The sequence below is a fragment of the Leucoraja erinacea genome, chromosome 23 (assembly GCF_028641065.1).
Source record: "Leucoraja erinacea ecotype New England chromosome 23, Leri_hhj_1, whole genome shotgun sequence".
Taxonomy (NCBI): Eukaryota; Metazoa; Chordata; class Chondrichthyes; order Rajiformes; family Rajidae; genus Leucoraja; species Leucoraja erinaceus.
Genome location: NC_073399.1, coordinates 9818075 through 9830900, shown reverse-complemented (window position 1 = coordinate 9830900; position 12826 = coordinate 9818075). Strand labels below are relative to the sequence as shown.

Here is a 12826-nt window from a genome sequence, read left to right as displayed (position 1 = left end):
CTCTCCACATCCACTCTATCCAAGCCTTTCACTATTCTGCATGTTTTAATGAGGTCCACCCTCATTCTTCTAAACCCCAGCGAGTCCAGGCCTGGTGCCATCATATGTTAAGCCACTCATTCCTGGGATCATTCTTGTAAACCTCCTCCAGAGCCAGCGCATCCTTCCTCAGACATGGGGCCCAAAAACTGCTCACTGGTGACCATCGGTCAGCGTGGAGAAACTCAGAGAGCGAGGCAACATCGATGGAGCGAAGGAACAGGTGACGTTTCGGGTCGAGACCCTTCCTCAACCCGGGTCAACTATTCCTTCGCTCCATAGATGCTGCCTCACCCGCATAGTTCCTCCAGCATTTTTGTCTACCTTCGATTTTTCCAGCATCTGCAGTTCGTTCCTAAACATGTGGGTCAGCGTGGACTCAGTGGACCGAAGGCCCTGTTTCCCCGCTGTAACTCTACAGTAAAGTAAAGCAAACCTATCAATCTCTGCTTTAAAAAATAACCAAGGACTTGGCCTCCACAAAACTGAGGAGCATGAGGATCTGAAACGGCGCACTGTTTAAAACAAAACAAAAAAACGCTGACAGATGCAGATTACTCAACACCTAAACTTTCCAGCAACAGAAAGTAACCAAGAAGTTTCCATCCGCAGATTTGACCTTTCGTTGCTTTTTCACTGCATTGTTCGATCACAGCACATTAGTTAAAAGATGAAAACTCTGGACCTGGCAATGAAACAAGTTGGCAAACTAAAAAAACATGACGACACAAAAAACAGAGGCATGAACTGGAGCAACAGGGGCTGTGTCCCTTCCCGTTTAGCTTCACATCAGAGCAATGCCGTGATCAGTCGGCCACTGCTTGCAGTGGTGGATAGAGCTGCTCTCTGCTCGCTGCAGAGAATCGCATGAATTCAGCTCTTGTCAGCATAGATGACCACAGTCAAAGAGGCCTCGTGAATTTAGTTTACAGCAAAGCGCAGTCTTAATACAAGATAACTTGGACAATCCATCAAACTGGTGGACACCTTTCGCGCATGCTAAAAATATAATTGCAATTTGTTATCATTTTCCATCCAAGTTCACGCTTGAGCAATCCCTCAGTGTGCTCATTCAACTATGAAAGTATTTTTGCAGCTTTAGAATTCAGCAGAAACTGTTCTGGACCTAACGAGGCTCAGATTTAGGCATTTCAGGAAGCTAGCAACAAAAGGGACGTTATAAGTTAAATTAGTTTAGAGATACAGCATGGAAACAGGCCCTTCGGTCCATCAAGTCCACCATTGATCACCCCTTTCACACTAGTCTTGTGTAGGAAGGAACTGCAGATGCTGGTTTAAACCAAAGAGAGACACAAAATGCTGGGGTAACTCAGCAGGACAGGCAGCAGCATCTCTGGAGAGGAGGAATGGGTGACGTTTCGGGCCGAGACCCTTCTGCGGGCTCATCAAGCCAGCGAGGGGTTGAAAGAGCAAATGTTCGGTTCCCCGGGCTGCGTCAGCCGGCACTCGGCGAGCCGCGAGGTTATTGCGGCGATTCGTCCACGCAGCCCCCGATCATGCCAATGTCCCCCCTGCTAACGAAGGACCAGCTGCAAGCCGGCTGCAATGCAACAAGCTGACACCGCTGCAGCTGCTGCGCTGAGGTCATCCTGTGCAGATGCAGCAAAGAGCATCTTCACCCAAACCAGGTCTTCATCACAACAAACAAAACAAAGCACCAGATTATGGCTGATCTCACTGCTCAGACTGAAGAGTAGTGACCCGAAAACGTCACCCATTCCTTCTCTCCAGAGATGCTGCTGCCTGGCCCGCTGAGTTACTCCAGCAATTTTGTGTCTATCATGCTAGTTCTGTGTTGTCCCACTTTCTCATCCACTCCCTGCAATTTTACACAGGGTAATTAAACCACAAACCCGCACGTCTTTGGGATGTGGGAGGATTGGGGATGATCAGCCATGATCACAGTGAATGGCGGTGCTGGCTCGAAGGGCCGAATGGCCTACTCCTGCACCTATTGTCTATTGTCTATTGAAACTGGAGCACCTGTGGCAAACCCATGCGGTCACAGGGAGAACGTGCAAACTCCACACACAGACAACGCCCGAAGTGAGGATCGAACCCGGATCGAACCCGGAGGCGGGGGGAAGAAACTGGAGCACCCGGAGAAATCCCACGCGGTCACAGGGAGAAGGTACAAACTCCGTACAGGCAGCACCCATAGTCAGGATCGAATTGAACCCGGGCCTCTGGCGGCGTAAGGCCGCAACTCTACCGCTACCCCACCGTGCCACCGATCACAGCCAATGGAGTCGTTCAGAGCTGTAGTCACTGTCATAACATAGGAATCACAGTCATCTATAATTCCGGATAAACAGGAATAATTAAGTGAAGATGGAAGCAGTTCAGGTTCCCAGTGACCTGAAAACACGGGGAGAGAGACACAAGGAACTGCAGACGCTGGAAACCTGCGCAAAGAGCTCCCGACCCAAAACATCGCCTGTCCATTCCCGCCACAGATGCTGCCTGGCCTGCTGAGTTAAGGGCTTGTCCCACGAGCATGCGACTGCATGCGGCAAGCGCGACCAAACCGGAAGCGGGGGCTGCGCGGAGGTCGAGCGATCCCGTACGAATTGCGGGGCCGGTCCCACTTAGATTGCTGGAGCCGTGTGGAGTTGTGCGGAGCTGGTCCAGACATCGCGCGGGGCTCCGAAAAACTGACACAGCCGCATTGAGGCCGTACGCACCGCCTCGACGGGCGTGCGCAGCGTCTCGACACCGTACACAGCGTCTCAACGCCGTACACAGCGTCTTGATGTCGTACGCCTTCGCTCGAACTTCATGTCAATTCGTACGGGATCACTCGACCTCCGCGCAGCCCCCGCGCGGCCCCAGCTTCCGGTTTGGTCGCATTTGCCGCATGCAGTCGCATGCTCGAGGGACAGGCCCTTTACTCCAGCACTTTGTGATTTATGCTTGGATAGAAATATTGTTCATTGGGAAGCCACTGGGTATTGATTGTCACCATATGGTTAAATACATTACTGGACCCTACACCACACTGAAAGAGGTGTATTCAGAATCTTTTAAAATATTTTAAAGCGTACCGCAGCAGAGTGACTGCTAATATTGGTACAAGCTATTCCATTAGGAGCTCAATTAGGTGATAGATTAGCGGCAGATCTCAGATACCTGGAATTATTGTGCTGTCAAAGACACACACTATAATCACAAAATGTGTGATGTGCATTTAAAAAACCATGCCTGTCATTGGAACAGATACAGGGAAAGGCAAATATACTGAAGGCACTTTAACCAACATGCAGTCTGAAGAAGGGCCTCGACCCGAAACGTCACCATTTCCTTCGCTCCATAGATGCTGCCTTACCCGCTGAGTTTCTCCAGCATTTTTATCTACCTTCGTATTAACCAACATGCAAGCTACTCTGCAGTACCCAGCTAGAGTGACCACATGATTATAGACCCACATGTATACAAGCTCAAGGAAAAGGAGGCTATAAAGATTGATTGGAAGAATGCTACACTCCAAGTGACAGCCAGAGATAGTGGCTTATTGTTTATCTTGTACGTTCAAACACCCAGTTTGTGTTGTACACGCATCAGGCTTGGTGATATTTAATATTCCCTGCAGGCTTTCGGCACGAAACTGTGCCAGAAGAAACCATTTTGTCAATAACAGTCCTGTTTGGAGATTGTCTCTCGCTCCTTGTGCTCTGTGTGTTAACGCTGCCCGTGACAGCACCCACGCTCAGAGTGACCCTACCCCAGCGCGGCGATGTCTAAGAAGGAACTGCAGATGCGAGTTGACTCTGAAGGTAGACACAAAGTGCTGGAGTAACTCAACTGCCTCGCGGTGCCGTAGAATAGACGGGATTGGAACATTGGAACATTGTACGGTGCAGCACAAAGAACAGGCCACGATGTCCGCTCCGAACATGATGCCACGACCATCCCTGTAAAGAATCCAGTTCAGGATTAGGAGTCTGTGACAATAAAGGACTGGCGATATATTTCCAACTGCGGATAGTGTATGACTTTGTCAAGTCAAGAGTGTTTTATTGTCACATGTCCCAAACAGAACAATGAGATTGCTGGAGTAACTCAGTGGGCCGGGCGGCATCCCTGGAGAAAAAGAGTGGGTGGCGTTTCGTGTCGGGACCCCTCATCAGTCATGAAATTCTTTCTTGCAACAGAACAGATTACGTAAACACAGTAGTCTGTAAACAATATCATAAACAAGAAGGAACAGAGTCCTGGTCTGCTCAACCTCTCCCTATAACTCAGGCCCTTGAGTCCTGTCGAGTCTTGGAGTGTGTTTGGCCTCTGAGGCAGTCATCTTACTATACAAGAGCTACTCTCAAACTAACTATGGCAAACACACTTTGTTACACTCGTTTACACTATTCAACATTGAATGACTGGATCAAGCATCCATTGGTAACTGGGCTATATGCTATATGAGGGGATGTTTTCAAGATAACAACAGAGATATGTAATTTGAAATAAAATAGAAAGCTTGGATAGAGTGGATGTGGAGGGGATGTTTCCACTAGTGGGAGAGTCTGGGACTAGAGGTCACGGCCTCAGAATTAATGGACGTTTCTTAAGCAAGGAGATGAGGAGGAATTTCTTTATTCAGAGGGTGGTGAATCTGTGGAATCCTTTGCCACAGAAGGCTGTGGAGGCCAAGTCAATGGATATTTTTAAGGCAGAGATAGATAGATTTGGATTAGTATGGTGTCAGTTATGGGGAGAAAATTGGAGAATGGGGTTCGGAAGGACAGATAGATCAGCCATGATTGAATGCCGCAGTAGACTTGATGGGCCGAATGGCCTAAATCTGCTCCCTTCACTTATGACCTTATGATAAAGGTGATGCCAATCTCTGATTCCTGTCTGTTGTTTGCTAGTCTGGGTGCCATCTAGTTCTGCCTTACCCAACATCAATACCTCCCCTCAACTGTATTGATTGCAAAGGTGTTATGTATTTTACTTTAACCAACTCTCCTAAACCATTTTTTGTCCTCCCCCTGGCTCAGTCTTTGTCTCCCTTTCTTATACTTGTTCCTTCGTTTTCCTTCACAGCGCGGAGAAAGGCCCTTCGGCCCAACTTACCCGTGCCGACCAAAATGTCCCATCTACACAGGTTCCATTTGCCCGTCTATGGCCGACATCACTCTAAAAAAAAAATTCCCGACCATGTACCTGTCCAAAGGGCTTTTAGATGTTGTTTTCGTACCTGCCTCAACTACCTCCTCTGGCAGCTCGTTCCATATACTTATCAGCCTCTTTATGCAAAGTTTCCCTTCAGGAGCCTAGTAAATCAGTCCCCTCTCATATTAAACCCTCTGGTTCTTGACTCCCCTAAGGGCAGCAGAGTGGCGCACACTCCAAAGACGTGCGTGTTAGTAGGTAAATTGGCTTCGGTAAAATTATAAATTGTCCCTAGTAAGTGGACGGTGCGAGTGTTCGGGATGACCATTGCTCGGCGTGGATTAGTTGGGCTGAAGGGCCTGTTTACATGCTGTATCCCTAAAGTCTAAAGTCTAAATGGGGGAAAGTGGGGTGGCTTAGATAGGATGGCTTAGATGGGCTGAAGGACCAGTTTCTGTGCTGTGTGCATCTATGACACTTCATCTGATCCGGAGTAGAAATAGTGCTGAAAGGGTTAACTTGCACGGTGTGGGCTCTGGGATGAAGAGTGTTGGAATAATGCTGTGATCAAGCTTCGACAGAGCAAGGGGCCGGGGAGGTTGATTGAGATCTCCCATGTACCAGAAGCACAATACAGCGCAGCATCCCACCATAGACCTACTCCCGCACCTATTTTTGTATGTTTCTGTGTTAACATCTAACACGGGGATGTTTGATCATATCAGTGAGGCGATGAGAGGAAACGTCCGGTTCCCCAGGCAGCGCTAGACGGCACTTGGTGAGCCGCGAGTTAATTCCAGCGACTCGTCCACACGCCCCCGATCATGTAAATGTTCTCCCCCTGCTAACGAAGGATCAGCTGCAAGCCGACTGCAATGCAACAAGCTGACACCGCTGCAGCAGCTGCGCTGAGGTCATCGTTTGCAGATGCAGCAAAGAGCATCTTCACCCAAACCAGCTTTTAGTTTTAGAGATACAGCGCAGAATCAGGCCCTTCGGCCCACCGAGTCCACACCGACCAGTGATCCCCGCACACTAACACTATCCTACACACACACACACTAGGGACAATTTACAATTATGGCAAGCCGTTTAACATACAGACCTTTGGAGTGTGGGAGGAAACCAGAGCACCTGGAGAAAACCCACGCAGGTCACGGGGAGAAGGTACAAAACTCCGTACAGACAAACACCCTTAGCCAGGATCGAACCCAGGTCTCTGGCGCTGTGAGGCAGCAACTCTACTGCTGCGCCACCGTGATAAACTTTCCCCTTCATCTAATCGCCAGTACATCTGGGCATTGTAGAAATGAATCCTTTGGCAGCACGAGACTGCATCAGGTACAAACAATAGCAGAATATTGCAGAAACAAACAGCCTGCCACGGTAAAACTTTGCCACAAAAATAGTCCATTGTCCGTGTAACAACAATGTCCAGTTTCAATTGACATAAAGAATCCGTGACAAATATGCATCAGTTTCATTGTCTTTCTAATAAACAGGCAGAAATTAATTTTTAACATACATCATCTTCAATGGAAATGTTTGCATTATACATGACTGATCTGCAGTGCTCCAAATAAAGTATTCCTTTGCCATTCACTGTGAATTATTGTTTCCTCAAGTGCTTTGAGATACTAAGTCCTGAACAATGCGAGTGAGCAGATGTGGAAAGCGCAGCAGGTTGAACATCACAGATACAGCAGTGGCACAAAGTGTTTCACAAAGTACATTCACTCTTGCCCAGTTTAGTGTAGTTTGGAGATACAGCGCGTAAACGGGCCCTTCGGCCCACCGAGTCCGCGCCGACCAGCGATTCACCGCACAATAACACCAGGGGACAATGTACACATACGCCAAGCCAATTAACCCCCAAACCAGCCTGTCTTTGGAGTGTGGGAGGAAACCGAAGATCTCGGACAAGAACCCGCACGGGTCACGGGGAGAACATACAAACTCCGTACAGTCAAGCACCCCGTAGTCGGGATCGAACCCGGGTCTCCGGCGCTGCAAGCGCTGTAAGGCAACAACTCTACCGCTGCGCCACCGTGCCATCGTTTGGAGATACGACTTGAAAACAGGCCCTTTGGCCCACCCAGTCCACGCCGACCAGCGATCCCTGCACAGTTTAGTTTAATTCATTATTCTCACGTGTCAGCCATGATAATATTGAATGGCGGTGCAGGCTCGAAGGGCCGAATGGCCTACTCCTGCACCTATTTTCTATGTTTCTATGTACAGTGAAAACCATTTTCTTGCGTGCTATCCAGTCAGAGAAAAGACTATACATGAATACAATCAAACCATCCGTAGAACACAGACAAAGGGCAGAACATTCAGTGCAAGATATAATATTAGAGTCCGATAAAGTCAGTTTACAGAAAGTTTAAAGGCCTCCAATGAGGTAGATGGGAGGTCAGGAAGGCTCTCTCCAGTTGATGGTAGGATGGTTCAGTTGCCTGATAACAGCTGATAGGAAATTGTCCCTGAATCTGGAGGTATGCATTTTTTTAACTTCTGGCTGAAAAGACACAAAGTGCTGGAGTAACTCAGCGGGTCAAGCAGCATCTCTGGAGAACATGGAGAGTTTCCCAGTCGAGAAAGGTGACTTCTCCAGTCGAGACCCTTCTTCAGACTCTGAAGATTGGTACTGATTCAAAACGTCACCTGTCCATGTTCTCCAGAGATGCTGCTTGACCCGCTGAGTTACTCCAGCACTTTGTGTCTCTTTTAGTTAATCAACATCTGTAGTTCCTTGTGTATTGAAGGAACTGCAGATGCTGGTCTACATCAAAGATAGACAAAAAAAACACTGGAGTAACTCAGCGGGTCAGGCAGCACCTCTGGAGAACATGGACAGGTAACATTTTGGGTTGAGATCCTTCTTCAGATTCAGCGATGTCACCTATTCCTTTTCACCAGGGATGCTGCCTGACCCGCTGAGTTACTCCGGCACTTTGTGTATATCTTCTGTTCTATCTTGTGCCTGTAATCATCACATTGTCTGGTGGGACTGCTGCAAGAGTCACACCTCGCCCATCTAAAGGTGAGCGGAGGTGGGAACCCAGCCAGGCAGACTTGTATCCTATTGCAAGGTTAACAAAATGAAAAGAATGAAAGTTGCTTAAGTTACACCGTTGTTGGAAAGGACACAGCTGAGGATTGAAGCTGTGGGGCAGAAACGTTCAAAGCTGAAGGTGTCGTGTTTCTGCTGCGCTAACAAGAGAACTGTCAAGGGAAGAGATTGGACTGAACGTGGACTGAACAACAAAGCGTGCCGGCAAAAATATCAACAAATCCTTTGGCCTCCCACCACCAATGAACGAACAGATTGGCAGGTTGACCATGAAGAAGAACGTGGGCGGCACGGTGGCGCTGTGGTAGAATCTCGCCTTCATAACGAGAGGAGTAGAGTTTAGGAGCTAAGAGGTCTTTCTGTAGTTGTGCAGGGGACTAGTGAGACCGCACCTAGAGTATTGTGAGCAGTTTTGGTCTCCAAATTTGAGGAAGGGCATTCTTGCTATTGAGGGAGTGCAGCGTGGGTTCACCAGGTTAATTCCCGGGATGGTGGGACTGACATGTGATGAAAGAATGGGTCGTTTGGGCTTGTATTCACTGGGATTTATAAAGATGACAGGATATCTTATAGAAACATATACAATTATTAAAGGATTGAACAGGGTAGATGCAGGAAACATGTTCTTCATGTTGGGGGAGTCCAGAACCAGGGGTCACAGTTTAAGAATAAGGGGAAGGCCATTTAGGACTGAGATGGGGGAAAAAACTGTTTTCACGCGGAGGGTTGTGAATCTGCGGAATTCTCTGCCGCGGAGGGCAGTGGAGGCCAATTCACTGGATGTTTTCAAGAGAGAGTTAGATTTAGCTCTTAGGGCTAAGGGAATGGGGAGAAGGAATGAACGGGGGTATTGTGGATGATCAGTCATGATCATATTGAATGGTGGTGCTGGCTCGAGGGGCCGAATGGCCTCCTCCTGCACTGCTTGTCTATGTTTCTATGTTTCTATGAATTGCTGCCTTACAGTGCCAGAGACCCTAGTTCAATCCTGACTATGGTGCTGTCTGTAAGAGTTTGTACGTTCCCCCTGTGAAGGCGTGGGTTTTCCCCGGGTGCTCCGGTTTCCTCCCACACTCCAAAGAAATACAGGTTTGTAGATTAATTGACTTGGTTAAATTGTAAAATGGTCCCATGTGTGTGTTCATGTAGAGTGGCGTTAGTGTACGGGGATCACAGGTCGGCACCAACTTGGTGGGCCGAAGGGCCTGTTTCAGCGCTGTATCTCTAGACTAAACTGAATGAAGTTAGTGACAAATGTATGCTATCATCCTCCCACAACCCAACTACACTCCACAAGGGCAACCAAAGATTTTCAATTTGACCAGACCCATTAACTGAGACAAATTAATAAATCTTTTATATTATAATTGAAGGCTCTTAAAATAACAGGACACCAAGTGCTGGAGTAACTCAGCAGGTCAGGCAGCATCTCTGGGGAATGTGGAAAGGTGACGTTTTGGGTTGCCACCCTTCTTCAGACTAGTTGGACTTTACCTTGCACTAATCGCTATAGCCTTTATCCTGTATCTGTACACTGTGGGTGGCATGGTTCATGTTCATAAGTGATAGGAGCAGAATTGGGCCATTCGGCCCATCAAGTCTACTCCGCCATTCAATCATGGCGGATCTATCTCTCCCTCTTAACTCTATTCTCCTGCCTTCTCCCTTCTCCCCATAACCTCTGACACCCGTACTAATCAAGAATCTATCTATCTCTGCCTTAAATATATCCATTGTTTGACTCTCTCTAGCTTCTACAGGTGCACAGTAGAGAGCATGCTGACCGGTTGCATCGTGGCTTGGTTCGGCAACTTGAGCGCCCAGGAGCGGAAAAGACTACAAAAAGTAGTAAACCCTGCCCAGTCCATCATCGGCTCTGACCTCCCTACTACCATCAAGGGGATCTATCGCAGTCGCTGCCTCAAAAAGGCTGGCAGCATCATCAAAGACCCACACCATCCTGGCCACACACTCATCTCCCCGCTACCTTCAGGTACAGGAGCCTGAAGACTGCAACGTCCAGGTTCAGAAATAGCTACTTCCCCACAGCCATCAGGCTAGTAAACTCAACTGAAACAAATCTCTGAACATTAATAGACCATTATCTGTTTATTTGCACTTTATCTGCTTATTTATTGATGTGTGTATATATTTATATAATGGTGTATGGACACACTGATCTGTTCTGTATTCATGCCTACTATATTCTGTAGTGCTGATGCAAAGCAAGAATTTCATTGTCCTATCGGGGACACATGACAATAAACTCTCTTGACTTGACTTGACTTGACTTGATTTGATTTGGCCTCCACAGCCCTCTGAGGCATGATTGTTATCAGGGATAGTCTTTTCAACGGCTGGATAGCACGCAACTAAAACGTTTTTCACTGTGACAATAAACTAAACATCCAGAGTTAAGGAAGATAAGTCACAACCGGCATTGAAGAGACCTTTTGTTCCTCTGAATACAACAGGTGTCGAGCAGCCAACTTTCACCACTGGTTACCAAAGATCCGATAGCGAGCAAGATAGTCCACTCGACGAAAAAGACATAGTGCGGCCATGGGCAGATTCATGGGTCATTTTCGGTCCCATTTCAGTAACCGGCTTCCGTCTCCGCACCAAAGATCCCGTAGCGCAGCAAAGATACTGGTACGGAGGCGGAAGCCGGTTACGGAAACATCCTCGTAAAAATAAAAGTTATTTGGTAAAAATCTTCTCATTTTCAGAATTATAATTTATTAACACAAACTGTTCTGATTACACTGCGAGTCGGGTCGGGTTGGGTCGGGTCGGGTCGGGTTACTGAAATGGATGAAAAAAACGTTCTGTTCCGTTGCGGTGGTCTATCCTGCTCATTTAGAAGGAATGGTCTATCCTGCTCCGCTATAGGATTTTTGCTGGTTACATAGCAGATAAAACTCAATGCAAACCCTTCTGAACAAGTGTGGCTTTCAACCAGGGCAGGTAAACCGGTTTCTCCACACTGGCCACTCTCTACCGACTCATGCCAAACTACAAGGCAAGATTCATCCCAATTCACTGGGACTCGCGAAGAATCAGGAATCATATCTGCCGACCTCATCGGACTTAAAGGTGGGGAAGATAAAAGTGTGACAGGATCTTAATTTAAACTTCTCGGGCTCAACGTGACAATGACAGGAAGTCGATGGTTTCAATGGGAAATAGCAGACATCGATTTGGTTGAAAATAAATATATTTTGTTTTGGCCTTAAGACTTTACAATGCGTCTAATACAGCTGTGTGGGTAATCGTTCCAACTGTGTGGGTCAAAGATTTTGGAATAATTTCCCGATTAGATGTCGTAAACATGAGTGTGTTTGGTGAGGGGAGGGTTCAGTTTGGTTTAGAGTCCGTGCTGACTGTACACACGTTCTATCCTACATAATAGACAATAGACAATAGGTGCAGGAGTAGGCCATCCGGTCCTTTGAGCCAGCACCGCCATTCAATGTGATCACGGCTGATCATCCACAATCAGTACCCACGTTCCTGCCTTCTCCCCATATCCCCTGACTCCGCTATCTTTAAGAGCGCTATCTAGCTCTCTCTTGAAAGTATCCAGAGAACCTGCCTCCACCGCCCTCTGAGGCAGAAAATTCCACAAACTCACAACTCTCTGGTTGGAAAAACTCAAAGCAAATATGTGGGCTGGGAAGTTTCCACTCATATACAAAACAAATGTACCACTATTTCCAATGTTTCACAGGGATATTCTGCTTCAATGAGAAAGGCATTGGGTACTCACCACCTCTCTGACCTGAAGTCCAGTGGCCTGCCCCCATCACGAATGCAAAAGAAAGAAAATAAGTCATATTAGCATTATGATTTGCACAGTTTCTATTTTATCAGTCTGAAGACGGGTCCTGTCCCGAAATGTCAACTATCCATGTTCTCCAGGATTGCTGCCTGACCCGCTGAGTTGCTCCTGTATTTTGCATCTTTCCTTGGTAAACCAACATCTGGTTCCTTGTTTCAATGTTCTTCTATTATATCGGGCATGTTCACAACTCCAGGACAAGAATGGACGGGAAAGGTTGTGATGGTTTAATAGTCGGACTATGTCATCTTGGATCAGACTTTACTGACTTTGTGTGTAGGATGGAACTGCAGATGCAGGTTGGAACCAAAAATGCCCACAAAATGCTTGAGTAACTCTAGTTTTGTTTAGTTTAGTTTGGTCTGGTGATACATCGTGAAAAGCAGGCCCTTCAGCCCATCGACCCCCCACTGGCTAGCAATCGCCCGGACACTAGTTCTATCCGACAAACCTGCACATCTTTAACGTGGTAGGAAACCTGAGCACCTGGTGAAAACCCACGCGGTCGTGGGGAGAAGGTACAAACTCTGTGCAGGCAGCAACTTAAATCCTTCTGCTTCCCCATCAACTAAACCTGCATCTTTGACCAAGCTTTTAGCATCAGGGTTAAGATCTCAAGAAACTGTGTTTAATTTTATAAGTGAAAGCTTCTATGAAGCAGCTCGGAACAATCTTCTGTCGTAACGACACTCCATGAATATGAGTTGGTTCTGCCCATGATTACACATGGGCCAAAG

The 12826-nt window shown here is 47.3% G+C and overlaps 1 protein-coding gene across 2 annotated transcripts in view; it reads right to left on the bottom strand.

Moving 5' to 3' along the window:
* Positions 1-12826, bottom strand: part of aatkb (apoptosis-associated tyrosine kinase b) — a 158508-nt gene that overhangs the window by 124459 nt on the left and 21223 nt on the right. For both annotated transcript variants that reach the window (XM_055653829.1, XM_055653830.1), the window contains exon 2: positions 12018-12044. In XM_055653829.1, coding sequence (XP_055509804.1) covers positions 12018-12044 — 27 coding nt within the window. The remainder of the gene's footprint in view (positions 1-12017; positions 12045-12826) is intronic.